General features: G+C 42.0%; 1 protein-coding gene across 5 annotated transcripts in view; it reads left to right on the forward strand.

The window, feature by feature from the left end:
* Positions 1-17,834, forward strand: part of zgc:110158 (uncharacterized protein LOC553590 homolog) — a 38,200-nt gene that overhangs the window by 16,626 nt on the left and 3,740 nt on the right. The window contains exons 5-17 of one of the 5 annotated variants that reach the window (XM_061063884.1): positions 10,207-10,296; positions 13,052-13,135; positions 14,234-14,293; positions 14,391-14,457; positions 14,801-14,865; positions 15,158-15,219; positions 15,343-15,388; positions 15,700-15,735; positions 15,860-15,950; positions 16,139-16,209; positions 16,911-16,989; positions 17,091-17,119; positions 17,260-17,361. In XM_061063884.1, coding sequence (XP_060919867.1) covers positions 10,207-10,296; positions 13,052-13,135; positions 14,234-14,293; positions 14,391-14,457; positions 14,801-14,865; positions 15,158-15,219; positions 15,343-15,388; positions 15,700-15,735; positions 15,860-15,950; positions 16,139-16,209; positions 16,911-16,989; positions 17,091-17,119; positions 17,260-17,361 — 882 coding nt within the window. The remainder of the gene's footprint in view (positions 1-10,206; positions 10,297-13,051; positions 13,136-14,233; positions 14,294-14,390; positions 14,458-14,800; positions 14,866-15,157; positions 15,220-15,342; positions 15,389-15,699; positions 15,736-15,859; positions 15,951-16,138; positions 16,210-16,910; positions 16,990-17,090; positions 17,120-17,259; positions 17,362-17,834) is intronic. The other 4 variants (XM_061063887.1, XM_061063885.1, XM_061063888.1 and 1 more) reach the window with 4 other exon arrangements.

A 17,834-nucleotide genomic window follows, 5' to 3' on the forward strand; every position in this document is an offset into this window, starting at 1 on the left:
GTGTGTGTTTGTGTGTGTGCTGTATAGTGTGGGGAGATAATGGAATAGAGTTCTAATCCGATAATCCCAGCACTGGGCCGAGGCTAAGCCAGGGATTTGTGTGTGTGTGTGTGTGTGCGTGTGTGTGTGTGTGTGTGTGTATGTGTGTGTGTATATGTGTGTATGTGTGTGTATTTTTGGACGGGGGCATCTTTGGCAACCAGCCCGTAGAGGGAGGGTGGAGGGGCTCTCACCCTCAGTGCCAGAGTGCCAGTTAACCCTGTGTGTGTGTACATAAATGTAGATGGGTGTGTGCTACATGGTTGCTTGCTGTCAGTGATAAAGCGAAGGAGACAGGAGCGGTTTAATTTTGGCTCCAGCCCCCCGAGGCGAGTCTCTGAGCACAGGTCCTTTTTCTACTGCTTTCAAAAGAAGGAGACGGTTTGAGACATTGGAAGGAAAAAAAAAAAAAACAATATTTCACCTCACCTCAAAGTTTCTCGGTCCTTTGAGGATAGCAAGATTGCAAGCCAGCATTATACATGCATTATCACTGCTTCCTCTCCTGGGTGCAGGGACCCATCAAAGGTTTATGGGTACAGTAAAAGCTACTTTTACCCCAAGTTCTGACACCTTGGATTGACTCTGTTTTGGATTTATGTGGATTTTAGCTTCAGGTTGAGCTTGGACATACACATCTACAGTAGTTGCTTTAAGATCTATTTCACCAAAGAGGCCGGCAGTCTGATAGTTTATGTTTGGAGAGCAGATAGTCCATTTGCAGTCTTCTTGTTTGTGTTGATTATGTTCACGGATTGTAATCAATACAAAAAGTTAATTTGGTTTGTTCTTGATGTTCTCTAGCTTCTTTAACTTTCACCAGCATGTACCTTGTCTGACGCTGGCATTATTATATTTGTATGACATTAGTAAAACATCATGTTTGATTTGAATCATTTTGCTGCTTTAATGAGCTGCTTTTGATTATTCATGGAGTAAGTATTTGATCCACATGAGTTTCTTAGTTTTCTGAAAGGTATGTCATAACACTTATATTTCTATTTGATGTGAGGTGTGTGTTAGGGAGGTGGAGTGGAGGCTTTTTCAAAGTTTTTTAGGATTTCCCTCATGAGTCAGTGTGGTGATCAGTGATTTAGGCACCAGGTGATGATATGAACCTTCATCGCACTCTTTCAAAATGTGGCCTTTGCTTGTATCTTCTTGTTTTCAGTATACCTAATATCCTTCTTAAAACGGATCATTACAGGTGATCCACCCACCTTAACATTTGTTGTAATATCCGAGCCTGCCTTCCAAGACCAAAAAAAAATATGAAAATGACTATATCTGATTGGCCAACATCCGTCACTTATCCATTTACAGCTCATTCGCTCTAGGGGTTGTCATCGTTGAAATAAACAAGTGGTGCTAATGCTGACGTTGGATGCCATAGATTAATTGTAGAACAAGAGGCTGCAACAAAAGAGTTAACAGCTTGTGTCATGTAAATCACCAAAATTAGGGCTGCAATTTATTCAAATGATTAATTAGCCATTTTTCATGATGAATGAATTTATTAAGTATATGAGATGCTGAAAAAGTAAAAGGAACATTACATTTTCCAAAAGCCTAAATGGACATCTCCACATTGCACGTTTTGACCAGCCAACAGTCGAGCACCCAAAGGCCCCTAATGAACGATAAAGGTAGAAGAAACCATCTCTGTTACGTGAAAAAAGCCTGAGCAAGCAGAAGGTTCACACCTTTGAGTGATTTAATAACTTTAAACAATTAATCAATATCATTAATAGTTTGCAATTTCTTTTAGATCGACTTCTTGCAGCAGCTCGATTGCAAATGTTTGAATGGCCCCGTCGCTCATAACTCTTTCTCTACACACCTGCCCATGTTTCTCACTTCCTTCACACTCCTTCCCCACTTTCTTGCTGCATGTGGTTTCTCTTCAACACCCCCACATCTACTTCTTCTTTCCTCCCCTTCTTGACTTCCACTTTCTTTATTATATCTCTTACTCTCTCCTCCGCCCAACACAGCAGTCTGTCTGCCCCTTCGCATCTCACTCTTCTTATCGCGCCTTCCTTCCCCCACTCTCTCTCTCTCTCTCTCGCTCTCTTTCTCTCTCTCTCTCTATCGTCTCCCTGACTTCCCCTCCCTTCTTTCCCTCCCGCCCCCCTTCACCACCATTACTTCCTCTGCTCCCGAGAGAAGATTGATTGGCTAATCTAGCTGTTTACCCACAATGCCTAGTAGTGCCGTGAAGGAGAGGGCAGTGAAGACACAACCAAATGACGGTTAAGGTATTTGAAAATAGAGCTGAGTGTGCAGATGTAAAAACAGAGAGAGGAGAAAGAGAAAATGAGTGCTTTAAACGTGTCTCTAAAACCATATTTAAAACCAGCATATACATTATGAATATTGCTATCTTTACTTATACGTTCATGTTCTTTTAAACACACTACAATGTTTGTTTCCACACGATAAATCAAGGATGAATCATCTTCTTTGCAATAAAAATCAAAACGAGCTCTTATTTCTCCCACATAGTTTCTGCCCTAAAGCTCTGCCTTGCATTATCAATGCAATGGAATGGAAAAAGTGAAAAGTAGCTCCATTAAAGTTGATAATTAGCTGGGTAATAAAGTTAGAAAAACCGCAATACATGTGTAAACATGAGCGAAGGTTGTAGTCTGTCTTTTGGGAATTTGAGCCTGGAAAGGTAACGTGAACCTGCAGTGAATCAGACAGAAGAAGAGCATCTTCTCACAGTTAGAAATGCTTGAACGGTAAAATAAATGAATGAATGTGTATATCACCATGACGGTTCAGAGAGGCCCTTACAGGTATAGCTGAGTGAATCATTATGTATTTGTTTGACATACATGATAACCTCTTAATACTCATAAGTTGTCAAATTCATTTATGACACTGCTTATATAAAAACGTATATCAATGCCAAAGCCGTTAACTTGATTATGTAAATAATACATGTAAATATTTTGGCCTGAACTATTTAAATCAAGGTAGTGATATCTAGTAGTAAATATCTATGAAGATAGATCTGAGAAAGATATCGACCGATACCTTGATATCAGATTTTTTTTCTCTCCCCAATCTTGATATCGGTAATAGACCCCCAAAATCCCACATTGGTCAGGCCCTATTGTCAACTAATACAGAGTAGCTCTTCTGAGACCTGTGTAATTGAAAAAATATAAAAATATTTTATGTACAAAATACTTATTGCCAGCATTTGGCCAGTGTTGACAAACTCTTCGCTCTACTAGCACTGCGCTGTTGTTATGTTAGCATTAAGCTACTTCCCCAAATGCTGCCCCCTAACATTAAAACAGAGGTAGAGGGAGGGGAAAGGTTCAGGTTTAGAGTTGGGATTGACCTCCTGACTCTGAGTCACCTGTTTTCATCATCTTCTAAATATACATGTACAAGAAGGAGAGATATAACATCAGCATCTCTGCCTTAAGTGTTAATTGAAGTTATGTTATTAGTTTTCCTCCGGCTCCTCATCTTCTCTTTCATCCCGTCTTCCTCCTCTCGGGAGTGTTGGCTAAGTGGATGTTGTGTCTGCAGCTTGTATTAGTGCTGTCATCCCGTGTGTGTGTGTGTGTGTTTGCGTGTGTGTGTGTGTTACTGTGTGCATCAATCTGTCTGTCTGGTTCAGTACTGCTACCTTGGCAGCAGCTTTAGGGGGAGCATGTGTGTGTTTGTGTTTACTGTGCCAGTTTCGAGGACCAGCTGGGCTTTCAGAGAATGTGTGTGTGTGTGTGTGTGTGTGTGTGTGTGTGTCTGTGTGTGTTTCATTTGTTTGTCAGACATGTTGGTAAGAGTTGCAGCCGTATCCTGTTGCTCCAGAGTGAAACACACTGTTTTGACGGGGCTAATGAATTAGCAAGATCACTGCAGTCAGCTATTTTTCGACCCATCTCCACACCCTCGTGCTCCTCCATCGTTACTCCTTCACCTCCCCCTCTCCTCCCTTTTTGCCTGCCTCTCTCTGCACGCTAAGGACACCAGGTCAAGGAGACAGTGATGAGGTACATATCAGTGTGAACCAGAATGTAGATTAGTAGCCTCTCCAGGCAGGGACACACATAAATACACGCACACACAGATACATTCCCTGTCTTTTTTCCTACCTATCCCCTTCTCTCCACCCAGTGTTTATGTCTCTGTCTTTATCCCTGTGAAAGGTATCAGGCGGAGGTCAATAATGTGTTGAGCACTATTGATCTGTCCGGTAGGTCCTATGGGTGAGGCAGAGGGAGAAGGAAATGGAGAGGGAGGGATCAATGCTATTCTGTAGAGCACATCTACGTACTGTACCCTACCGACCAATCAGATCATTAGTCTTTTGTTCTGTGATGGATTATTCATCAACATGGTGGGATTGTACTAAGGAGGAAAAGCAAGACCCGCATGCTGTCCTCACAGAGGGTAACGACTGGATCAAGGCTGCTAAGTTATAACATTTTGTTGTGAAGATGTAATGGTAGTTCTTCAGGGGAATAAAGCTGAGAACTGTGAGTGTTGGAAAGAAATTTCACAACACTTCTCGTAGTGGAGTATTTGTTTTGGTCATTGTATAATCTTTAAAGATTTTTATTTTTGGGCATTTTCTGCCTTTTATTAGAGAGACAGGACAGTGGATAGAGTCGGAAATCAGGGGACATGCGGGGAAAGGAGCCACAGGTCGGATTTGAACGCGGGACCACAGCCTCCACACATGGGGCGCATGCTCTAACCACTGCACCACCAGCGCCCCCATTGTATAATCTGTGAACAAAGATATGACTGCTCCAGCTTCTCTAAATTCCTTAAAATTGTAATTACTGCTAATGAGACTGTTTTTTTTTTTCTTTGTGAAGCAGCATCGTCTTTTCTGCTTGTAAGCATGCTCCTCACTAGGAATGTGTGCTAACATCGCCAGCCTTCAGTCCTTCTTCAGGATCAACTTCCACATGCCAGTGTACTCATTCTTACATTCAATATACCAGAGTAACCTGACACAGCCTACATGCATTTAAATCTCAATTTTCTACATCAAAATACTGCCAGAATGTACCTGTTCACTTTGCTTGTTTACATCTGGGCAGTAGAACCACAAGAGAATTCTCACTAACCCAGGCTACAGCCAGTCTATGGCAACCGCCCCAGCTCAGTGCAGCTTTTAAGCCTTAAGTGAGATCTCAACCTGCTTTATACAGATCAAACCTGGAGAAAGACGGATACATCATCAGGATGTCTTTGCCTGTCCGTTTGTATCTGTGATACTTTTATTCTAACTGATTTTTAGACTAATATTTCTTTCATGATTATTTGGTCTGAAATGCAACTGAATACACTGGAAGAATGCACATCATCATCCCCAAACCAGATATCTGAGGTCCAACCATCACTCTTAAACTCAAAGTAAAAAAGGAACTAAACAATTCAAATCTTTATAAATGATAAATCCCTTACCATTGTTGTTGCCGTTTCATTTCCTTTCAGTCAACCTGTAGAGCAGGGGTCTCCAATCTTTTTTCATCTGAGAGCTACTGGCCAAGGGCTACTTGCATCAAATCGCTTGCATTTATTTACATAGCTCAGCTGAATTAAGCTACTGTTTGTACATGTGTGAAATTGCAATAAGCCAATGCTTATCAATGATCTTAAATTCACATCAATGTCCAAGAAAACATTAGTACTTCATACTTGTTTTTATGGGCCAAATATATGAATAGTGGGAAGAGGTGCATTTACCGTCGTCAGATTTTAATTTTAATTTTTAACACAGTCGGTCAACCTATAGGCGAGCTACTGAAAACCTACCAGTAGCTCCCAAGCTACCTGTTGAAGACCCCTGCTGTAGAGTAACAAAGTTATTTTAGTGGTTGATAATCAAGTTAAGTTGTCAAACCACGATTCCTGTTGAATGTTTTATTGCTTACAGACAGTATGGGGATTGTGTCTGTCACATTTGAGAAACATTGCCACAATCAGCATCATCTTAAATATACCTTGCAAGAGATTTTTACTGAATATATTTTGTGTAGATAGTTAGTTATTGAAGACATTTTAGTTGGTTATCAAATACATTCATTACAAACAGGACCAAACGCTCTGCCTCTACAGGTTGAATGAATTAAAGGATGTTAACACATATAATCTTTACTTACTTTATGTTTGCCAAAGGAAATAATTTGTCTTATATACACAGCCAATTAAATATCATCTTGGTTAGTCATCCAATAGGTAGTTTGTCCTGATAGCATTAGGAGATAATATCTAATTATAGTTTGAGTTTTTCAAAACAACACAGGTTTCCATAGGTACAGAGAATGATGATGATTTTTACACATGAAAAAATGCTGAAGTGATCAGTTCTCCATCAAGAACTACTGAAGCCGCCTCACCCATGAGCTACATTTCCAGTCTTTAGTCCAGATACTTTAGAATTCATGGCCAGGTAACTTAAAAACGGAACCAATTTGATTTCTGTCTAAATGTGGCTCTGAGATGCTTTGCCTCTGTGTTTGTGTAACGCTGCTGAGGAGAGCCATTAAAATATGGTTCACAGTTTAAACAGTGTAAATATTCCCAGACATTTGAGAATGTGTCCCGTGGGTTTCGTTGAACTTTCAGCCCGCTTCAATGAAAGAAACATATTCTTCTCCTGCCTGCTGCACGTCAGGCATTGAAGCCCTTTCAAATTCTGCTGCCACCCAGAGCTTCTCCTGCACACTTGTTCATTTACAGATGTTCTTCTCCATACATTCAGCTTGGAAATGAATAATTCAACCCAACTTAAAGAACACATGTTCATTATACTTACTAATTGGCTCAGCAATGAAGTCTGTTGTGGATTGGACTGTCTGCTAGGTTTTCTAAGGTGTCTGTTCTCAAACCTGCATTTTCTCCTGAATAAGCAGCCATCGTTTACCTGCACTAATGTCAACAAGACATATCTGTACATTGACCGAACAGAAATGCTGATTCAGAGAGGGTGGGTTTTGTGAAAATGATTCTTGAGAGTCCTTCTGAGAAGCGGGTAAAAATGCAACGGTAGATATATGCGTCTCTATGGGCACCACAATAATAACGAAAACAGAACTGTTGAATCCTTTTTTGTGTTTCCCCAGGCTAGTTGGTTTTGATAAAAAACCGACTGAATACTAAATCTACCTTTGCTGGTGGCAACTGCACTCGCTGTGCTTTTAACTTGCTTTCAATTTCGGTCAGCAAATTGTGTAACGCTAAAGCAGATAGTAGATCATTAACAGTCTATAGCAATATCGTGAACAAGTGATTGATTGTGAACACAAATCTCCCTCCTGGAACCGTTTTCTTCTTAGTTATTTTTTCTCCTCCTCTGCCTCTTTCTTGTATTTTCTAACTCATTCTCCCTCTCTCTTGCTTCTTCAGATTCTCGCTCTGTGTCTTTCTCTTGCGTCTTCTTATTTTCTCTCTCTCTCTCTCTCTCTCTCTCTCTATCTGCGCTCCTGGAGCGGGGGATGCCAGGGGGACAGAGTGCAGATAGGACCTGTCTCCATGGCAACAGCTTCTGCAAGCTGCTGACATCCTACTGGGGGGGGGGGGGGGGGTTGATGGGAAGGAATAGTACAGGGGTTGGGGCAAGGGGAAGGTGTATGTGTGTCTATCTCTGTGTGTGTGCGTGCGTGCGTGCGTGCCAGAGAAATAAGTGAGGGGGGTCACGAAGAGGAGAAAAGATGGAGAGAAAAGTGTGCAAGAATAGGAGAAGAAGTGAGAGGCAGGGAGGAGAGAAAGAGGCAGCCGACCCTGCTTCTTCCCCAGGGACTCAGTGGCCTGCTCATGTTCACTAGCAGAATTAGCATAAAGATGGGGGGAGGTGTGTGTCAGTGTGTGTTTGTGATTTTTCAGTTAATGTGTGCGTTGGTTTCACAAAGGAGAAGAAGGGCAGCGGGTGTGTTTGTGTACATGCGTGTAATTGGCAGAATGCGTCGTTGTCCAAGCATACAGTATTTGTCACATGGATGTTGTATGTTATCGGGTGTGTGCGCTGATGGAACTGCGTGTGTGTATCTGTGTTTGTGAGAACCCCTCCCTCCCCTGGGTCTTAGCCCCCCCTGCCCCCCTCCTCCTCCTCCTCCCTGTTCTGGTCCTGTAGCCTGCGGTTCTCCCCTGTCTGCCTCTCTGTACTGAAGGGTTGCACTTTATGAGCCTGTGATGCAACTCTTTGTGTGTCTCTGTTTGTGTGTGTGTGAGATGTTTGCGCGTTGGTGTGCTTGCGTGCATGTGTGTGTTTGTTCCGGCGTGCTTATGTAAGCACTCTGAACACGCGTCTCCATCTATGTGTGTTGACAAGAATACAGTTATATCATATTTAACTCCCGGGCTGAATCATTCAGCCCCTCTCCTCTAGCGTAGATTCTGCTTTAGTTTTTCCATATTGTCTGACAGACAAGGAGGAGACTGGAAACAGAGAAATTGATGATGAATGTGGTGATCATAAAACCAAAAGTTGTCCTCACAAGGTTTAAATACCAGTTGTTGATTTGATTTCAGACATATTTGCTCTTTGGGCTTCCTAGAGGTTGCCCTGATCTGGTTTTTCTTCTTTTTTTGGGCTACTCAATCCTGAGCTGGAATGGTTTGTGCAGGCTCAAGCTTAGAAGTGGCTTTCTGAGTGCTGTTTACACGTCATTTTGCAAACTAGAGAAACACTTTAATACCTGTACTGTTTTTGAACGATTTCACCTAACTGGATGTCAGAGCAGAGTATCACTTGTTCAATTCATTCAGGCATAAAGAAAAAAATGTCCACGCTTCTGAGTCGATCGACTTTACTTGAGCCAGTACTTATCTATTCAAGTTTGCACAAATCTCTCCTGCACTCAAGAGTCAGGACAGCTCTTTTCAAAAAGAGTCCAATACTCCAAGTATAAGCAAATTCAAAGACAGGAGTAAATTTGCTTTAAATAGTGTGTTCTTAAAACTGTGAAATAGTGAATTATGAACTGAAAATAAAACAAGTTTAAAGTTGTCCTTATTTTTAAGTACCATATAATAGGTAAGAAACACTACAGACTCAGCTTATTTGCTGATTACTTCTTACTATATAGTGACTCCTTTGATTGTCTTAGAATATTTGATATCTATATATCAAGATATAATGAAATTAGTCAAAACATTGTAATTTAAGAAGTGCTTACCAATACTATAAATCTTATGATCAGGGCTTTGTATTGTTCCAAAGAGGGTTAGGGTTAGATGAAGTAAGGTGTCACATTTTATGATTTGCATACAACAAAATAATATCAGACTTCTATGGAAACCGGGTATTTGTCAGGGTTATACCTCAACTTGTTAGGGTGCAATCACATGAGGCAATCAGCCCAGTGCCCAGGCACATTCCACACCCGAAGTCCAGTTTGTTGGACCAGTGTGAGTGCTCCGTACTGTGCTCAAGCATGGTACACTTTCTTGGCCCTGGCGCAGCTGGAAGAGCGCAAGCACAGGTATGCATGTGGACATGACATGTAATCGAGAAATGTTCACTGCGTTGTTCTCCATTGCGCTGACTCTGACTCTTCTATGATGTAAAGCCACGTGTGTGTCGTCGAATTAAGAAGTGATGAAGTATGTACAAGAGGTAACCTTGCTCAGGCCCGGTTAGGTCTGGAGCAATGTGAGTGCAGGCCACCGGGGGAGGGAGGACAGTCGTGAGCTGGCACAGTGCGGAGCAACTGAGCCTAGTGTGAGTGTGATCTTAGAAGGGCAAAAAAATTGAACAGATCTTTGTTTTTTCTGTAAGAGATTAACCATAACAACGGGAGATCCTAAACGTTTATGAGCTTTAAACTGAAAAACAAAAAAACAACAGATCTCATTGGTCAGTGCAGTAAGTACTTTTCTTCTTTCCTGAATGTCTAGTCTTGTAGGCCGGACTCTTTTAGAAATTATAACGATGATAATCTGTCCTTCCTTCTCTCTCTACCACAGAGATGAGTGCACAGTTTATGGTTTGTAATGGAGACACTTTCTGAATTAACCTTTAAACTGTAGAGGAGAGGGGGGGGGGGGGCAGGAGTTTGTAGTGATTGCAGGCGCAGACACTGCCCCCTGTAGTCATTTGCTGGCTAGTGCATCGAGACATGCACAAACATTTCTGTGGGGTACACCATGCTTTAATCATCATGCTTTAATCATCATGTTTGTGTGTTTCAGAGTGCAGCGGCAGCACCCAGCCCTGTGATGGGCAACATGCCCCCCAATGACGCCATGCCAGGTGGTCCCATGCCCCCAGGATTCTTCCAGGTATGCTTTACCTCTTCTATCACCGTCCCTTACACTCCTCCATCTCTCTTCATTCTCTCCAAAAGTCATTTTTCTGTCCCTTATCTCCACCAATGTATCCATTGCTAACTCTCTGGAGTAAAGGAAGTACACTTCCTTTGCTTTTTACAGCTTTGTGATGATGAGTTTTGGAGCTAATATGTTTCTTTGAATTGTTTATTACAACAGAAAAATGTAGTTTCTCTTTTTCCTAAACATAAAATAACCAACTTTGTAGTGAGGTGTTTTTCACCAGTCCCAATACGTTTTTGTATTATTGTTTGAACTGTCATGATTGATAGAAAGTCTGTTGTTCAACAGTGACAGCATGTATACAGTTAGTCAGACATATACCGATCATTAAGTGGTTGTTAACTTCAATAGTATTGTAAGATATATCATCAGACATCGAGCATTTGTAGTTTCCTGGTAATTAAGTGAAGTTTGATCAGATGACACCTCCATTCCAACTCTCCCACTTGTTTTTCCTTCTTCCTACATTTTTCAAAACATCATTTATTCCGCTCTTGATATTTACACCCACCAGAGCCTCTGATGCTCATGTCGTTTATTCATCTGCGGCTCGCCCTCGCCGAGCTTCTGTTTGTCCGATTCATGATTCAGCCGTCCCCGTTTTTTCATCCTCTCTCCGCTCCTCCGTCTCCATCTCCGTCTCCGTCTCTGACCCGTCTCGGCTCTGTGAAGGGAAAGGTTTTAGTGTGGGAGATGGCTGTCTGAAGAGTGAAGAGAATGAGACACACAAACACATGCACAGGCTGTCACAAAAAAACACACATATACACACACATACACACATCCTCTGTGATGCAGTGGTGTGATGGACAGCACTGGCATTTGGCAGGAGGCACGATAAGGTGGTGGAGGAGAGCAGAAGAGAGGGGAGAAGTGAGTAACAGGATGGAGAGGGATGAGGACAAGTGAGAAGAAGAAGAGAGGGAAATGTGAAAGATCAGTGCCACCAAGATTGTGGCCCAGTGTTTGTTGCTGTGGCGACCTACCACTCCATTGTTTGCTTACTGATCACGAGGAGGGGGGGGGGGTTGTATTACCAAGGGGAAGGGTGAGGAGGAAAAAGCGTGAGTAGAGATGCATAGAAATGCTATTTATAACATTAGGTGAGATTGGGAGAGGGTTTTTGTGTGTGTGTGTGTGTGTGTGTGTGTGTGTGTGTGTGTGTGTGTGCATGGTTGTGTGTGAGTGTGTGTGTGTGTGTGTGAGATGGGTTCACCGGACACTAGTATAATGGGAACTTTGTTCTCTGCAGCTATGGTTTGTGCTTCGAGGTCATGTACGACCTTGGTTGGTTTTCAGTAGTCTCATTATGATTTTGAGGTTTCAGACACCTTATCAATACGTTTCATACTTTACTCTCATAAATATAAACCCGAATTTAATAAGAGACGTAGCGGCCTCTAGTGGTCAAGGATTTTGATACAATAACTTTTTCCAGATATGTTGGAATTCATGAACTATTGGCTCAAACACTAATTACAAATGACAAATAAGGCAACAATTTTCTCTTCAGTTTTCCCCTTAAAAACAAACACCATGGTTCATATGCTTGGATACTGTAGTAGTAAGAAACCCTCATGAGTAAAACAAGGAAGCTTTTAACATTGAGTAGATTAATCTTGTTAGTATTTAAAAACTTCTTAAACAATCAGTGTGTTTAATTTACTGAATCAGTAGTAAAACAAGTGAAACAATTGGATCAGATGTCAGTCTGAAAAGTCTGATTATCAAAACAACACTTAACTAGTCAGTCCTCTTTTTGTTAAGTTATTTAACTTTGTTATAATTCATACAGTTTTTTATTTGTTTGTAAACAGTAAACTAATCATTAGTTGCAGCCCTGGGCTCGGCATCAAATGCCAGTTTTGCTAATTGACAATGTTTGAAACTCAGTGCTCACAAAGGTCATTTGCAGACATTTGATACTCAGCCTCACACTTATGTTCTACATTTCTATCTGTAGTCATTCGTTGAGCTCAAACTGAACACATGCTTGCTCTTGCTAACTTAATGTAAAAAGTGAAACCCACTGAAGCAAATCCTGACCGCTAGAGCAGATACATGACAAGAGAAATGGTTGCAGAGTTATTTATTAGGGGTCATTCACCTCTTGTCTTAGTGTGAAATGTCAGCAGTAACACAGCAGTGTGCCCAGAGAGCCGGCGTTGTTTTTACACATTGTAACTTTAAAGGAGCCTCACAATAATCTGGAAGAATTTAAGCTTGTTTTTTTTTTGGCATTGAGGTTTTAAGTCAACAGTAGTGCCTGTCCTGCTGCTGCTGCTGCCACTGCTGCTTCTGCTTGTCCATTGCAGCGATTCTTCTGCAACACTGCCCCCATGTGGCTGACAGGGAACCTACATTTTGTTCTCTGACTCAAGGGTCCAGAGGATCACGTCTTAGTTAAGTTACACTGCTTGTTTGGGCAAAATAGTCAGATTCAGACTGTTATCCTGTTGTGCTTTGGCTTTTAATTCTGTGCTTCATCTCTACGAGTTACATTATTTGAACTGAAGATTTCCCCAGCTTTACCTTCTCCTTGCTTCTCTTATTCTTCCTCAACCTTGAGACCCCCCCTAAAGGTCCCACCACTGTCTTCCTCTTTCTCATGACTCTGATCGGGTAACTTCTCCAGGTGTAAACCCCACTCTCCCCCCACCTCTTTGGGCCCTCCCCTCTCTGATATCGCTCTTCTTTCTTAAAGGGACCACCCGGCTCTCAGCAGTCCCCCCACGCACAGCCCCCCCCACACAACCCCAGCAACCCCATGATGGGACCCCACGGTCAGGTAAGATGCAAACACTTTCTCTCAAACACCCCTCTCTCTTTCATTGCCCCCCTCCCCTCGCCCACACACAATCTCTCCTTCCTTTCCATTCACTAACTCGCACACTTCCTCCTCTCCTTCACCTCCTACCCTCAAGCTCGGGTAGCTCCTGTTATGCTGTGCCTAACCCCTCGTAGACCCCTCAAGTCTCCAGCTTCCTTTTTTTTATGAAAGCTGAGCATCATGAGGCAGCAGGGCCCGCTCCTCACCGAGGTTCAGCGTCGGCTGTGTGGGATGAATAATTCACTCCTCGCCCCGCCCCCGGAGCAGCTTGTGGGGGGTTGCACGCTTATCTGCTCCTCCACTCTTTTAACACACACACTCTGCTCTGCCTGCTTACTTCTTCTTGTGCATTATGAATAAAACAGGGGACCGGCATTACGGATATATCACATATATGTACGATATGGGTAGGTTAGTGGAGAGAGTACTGACGTATTTACGCATATTTTAATTCTCAGGCTTGGTATGTGTTTCAACACTTATTCAGAACAGTAGCTACACATGACACATCGGGAGGAAAAGCCTCTGCCTATTAGCTGCGGCTGCCCGGCTCTTCATTCATGTGGTTTCTGGTTTCAGTCCGGTGTGTGAGAGAATGTGGACATGCTTTCTCTAAGGTTTTGGACAGTGTTGTTGGCCTGAGGTGTCTCTAACTACGCCAGGCAGACCACAGGCCGAATCAGCTTACACCACAGTGAGAACAGGCAGGGAGCTGTGTGAGCCATGTCTTGACACACACACAGAGACTGACACACACACACACAAATCCTTGCTTTGAGTGTGTGTTTAAGCATGCATTCATGATCTAATTAAACACAGACTTTAGTGTATTTTTTGTGTGTTATCAGTCGGATGTGTTGATGGATTTCCTTCAGTGTCATTCATTCTCCCACCCCATCGTGTCCGGCTGTGTATCCTCAGTGCTGCCCCTGTTTGAGGGCTCCAGGATGAATCAATAATGAAAATGTTTTTGTTTGTCTGTGTCCCTTTTCTCCCCACATGTTTCACCCCCATCAACCCCTTATCTCCCTCTCTTTCCCCCCTCTCTCTCTGCAGCCCTTCATGTCACCACGGTATCCAGGTGGACCCCGTCCCTCACTTCGAATGCCAAATCAGGTACTAATGCAGTGTGTTTTCCCCTTTTTTTAAAAAATTTTTATGGCATAAGGGGAGTCAGTATTTTAACCATATCCCATGTCTGTTTTCCTCTCAGCCTCCAGGGGGAATCCCTGGATCTCAGCCTCTCCTGCCAAACAGTTTAGACCCGACAAGACCGCAAGGTAAAACATTTTACAGAAAATAAAGTTTCTGATTATCATCATTTGAAGGATTATGATTGTTTCAGAATACTTGAAATCTTTTTTTTGTTGACATTTCTTACAAGATAAATGAATAAATTAAAGATTAATACCATGATTAACATCCACCCTTTATAGTTAAGTGTGTGTGTCGGGCTCCTGAAGGGGGTCTGTTGTGGTTTAAGTCATCTGAATAGAGCATTGTCTGTGACACGTCTTAACTCCTGCTTTAAAGAGAGCAGCTACATCAGGACTTAGACCAGCATTGGTGTGTCCTGTGCAGTGTGTAGTTATCAGAGTTTGACCCTGGTGTTTGCTCTTGCAGGACATCCTAACATGGGTGGACCAATGAGGATGAATCCTCCTCGAGGAATGGCCATGGGCCCACAGGTACGAACAGAAATGACACAAACAGATGTATTATAATTTTAGTAGAATAGAATAGAATAGAACTTTATTTGTCCACAAAGTGGAAAATTAGCTTTTAATGTTTAAATGTCGATGTAAATCTTTCTGCTCTTATAAACTTAAAATGTATCCTTTTGTTGAATTGCAATTTCTTCATGCTTGTATCGTTATAGTCCAGTGATTTTATGTGTCATACTTATTTATACTATATTTATATGTCATATTTAACTATCAAAATCTTACAAAAAAGTTCTAACAATGTATCTTTTTTCAGAATTATGGAGGTATGAGGCCTCCTCCTAACTCCATGGGCGGCCCGATGCCAGGAATGAACATGTAAGTTACAACATCTTTAATTTTTCTAATGAAACAAAATGACTTTCGATCAGGGTTTTGGTGCGCATTAAACCATGCTTTTTTATCCTTAATGTCTTCTTCCTTCTCTTCTCTTTGCCTCAGGGGTCCTGGAGGAAGAGGGCCTTGGCCAGGACCTAACGCTAACTCTGTAAGTCATAAACCTTTATCCTTCTGTACATGAACATGTACACTGAAGGTGAAAGAAACACTTTTAATGCAATGAAAAACTTCTCAGCTGCTCAGAAAACTGTTGGCCTTTTGGAAACTTAAATTTGAAGTCTTTGTATAACTATCAAGATAACAGTGTGAACATTTAAGGTACTTCTTGCATCAATCTGATTGTATAAGCTATGATAGATTTAATTGATTTGTGAAGATTTACGCACATGTTGTCCCCCCTGTACAGGTTCACATTCCTCTGACTCCATCTAATGATCTTTTTCCCCTTCGTTCCTACAGATAGCCTACTCCTCCTCATCTCCAGGAAACTATGTGGTGAGTTCAAATCTATCAACACCAAAGAAGCTCTCCTGCAATCCTGCAAACCACCTCACATTAAGCTGATGTATTAATGTCCTGACCATGAAAACGTTAACCTCAATCATGTATTGTTCCCCAGGGTCCTCCAGGAGGAGGAGGTCCACCTGGAACTCCCATCATGCCCAGCCCAGGTGGTGCGTCACCTAACTATGTCCCCAGCGCAAACACTTGTAATAAAAACAACTCCATCTCTCCGCACTAACCAAGCATGAACGTGTCCCCTCACCAACCAAACAATGTTATTTTTGAATATTTTCATTTTTCACCTTTATATTGTACATAACTCATAAAGTATTTGCATGATAAGAGTCGTTCCCTGTATTATGATGTCACTAAAGGTTATTTTTTTTCACCTTAGATTCGACTAACTCAAGTGAAAACATCTACACGATGATGAATCCCATCGGACCAGGAGGCAACAGACCCAACGTGAGTCTCTCATCACATTAGAGTTAAAGCTCCTTTTATGAGTTTTTAACTACTAAAAAAAAGGCTGAAATGAACCTGATGCCAATTAAGATTGATTAGTTCTATATGGTTATTTTCAATGCCTGGAACAAGTGCAGCCTGGTCAGTGCCAGATGAGACGATTGCAGCACAACCCCTTTGCTGAAACAGCCTTTGTTTACGTTTTCCACTGCAAACATTCTCAGTGAGTTGTATGTATGTACAGGACATATCATCAAATAATTTTGAAGTACAGCTTTGTGCACAGGGGTCATCAAAATTGATGCACATCAAAAGTTTCTCACAACAAAATATTTTCACCTAAAAACATTTTATTTTGAAGGTTTCACTTTTCCAGGTTCAGACTCTGCATAGTCGGCTTAAAACCATTGCAGCTGTTGTTCTAATTGAAATTGCACAACCTTGCCCAAAAGATTGAACCCAGCTCAAACAGGCTCTGTAGCCACATGACTGGGCACCCGTAGAACTCGGCGTTAGAGAAACATAATGGTCCCATGCTGAGCTCAGCAAGAACAGAGTGGAAATGAGCCAGGGAGAGTAAATTAAGTAATCTCTTCTTCACCCTCAGCTGAAAATAGCATGGCTGTATCAAAGAGGTCAAACATGAGAAAGTAACGTGTGAGTCATTTGTAAGGTTGGTTTGCGCTGCGTCTTTGTTCCAGTTCCCTATGGGACCCGGGCCTGACGGGCCAATGGGAGCGATGGGAGCCATGGAGCCACACCACATGAATGGATCACTAGGTGGGTTTTAACACAGTGCTGTTTCATAAGAGTGAACTAGAACAGTGCTTTATTTAGGATTAAGATTAATGAAAAACAACCCTCTCTGTTCCCCCCCTCAGGGTCTGGGGATATGGACGGGTTGCCAAAGGTGAGTTACTCGATCCCTTTTTTTTTTTTTTAGCTGAGTGATTTTATAAAGGAGAAAATAAAGAGAGTTCACTTTGCACAACATTAAACGTTCTGTTTTTAAGAAGCCTTCTCATCAGTCTTGTTCTTCTTTACATCCAGAGCTCCCCAAATAACATGGGGGGCATGAACAACCCCCCCGGGACGCCGAGAGATGACGGCGAAATGGGCGGCAACTTCTTGAACCCATTCCAAAGCGAAAGTGTGAGTAGAGCGAGTGGTTGACATCTCACAACCCTTAACAGTTATCCTTGATGTCCATACATAAACCAGTGGGTAAATGCAAGCAGAGGGTTAATGATGCTCTGATCAATCTGTGCCATGTCACCTTTTTTTTTTTTTGTTTAATCGTTTTTTTAACTGCAAGGTTAGCAAAGCGCTTCAGATTAATCAAGGTGGCAGTGTAGTCGCAGTTGGGTACCTGTTTTTTGGTTCTTCACCAATTTTGCTTATATCAAGTAAAAAAAAAATCTCTCTACCTGAGCTGCAGTCTGTGCACTGCCTACATGTAATGCACTTCCTAGTGTTCTGCTTGCATTGTAACCGCTTACTAATCACTTAGAAGTTCATTGTTCACCCTCTGTATCAAAGATTCTTTAAGAAACACAGAATGTTTACGGACATGTTTCACATCTGGACTACTTTCATGGGAAATTTAGATATACTAAACAAAGTAA

This window comes from Labrus mixtus, chromosome 18 (genome assembly GCF_963584025.1).
Source record: "Labrus mixtus chromosome 18, fLabMix1.1, whole genome shotgun sequence".
Taxonomy (NCBI): domain Eukaryota; kingdom Metazoa; phylum Chordata; class Actinopteri; order Labriformes; family Labridae; genus Labrus; species Labrus mixtus.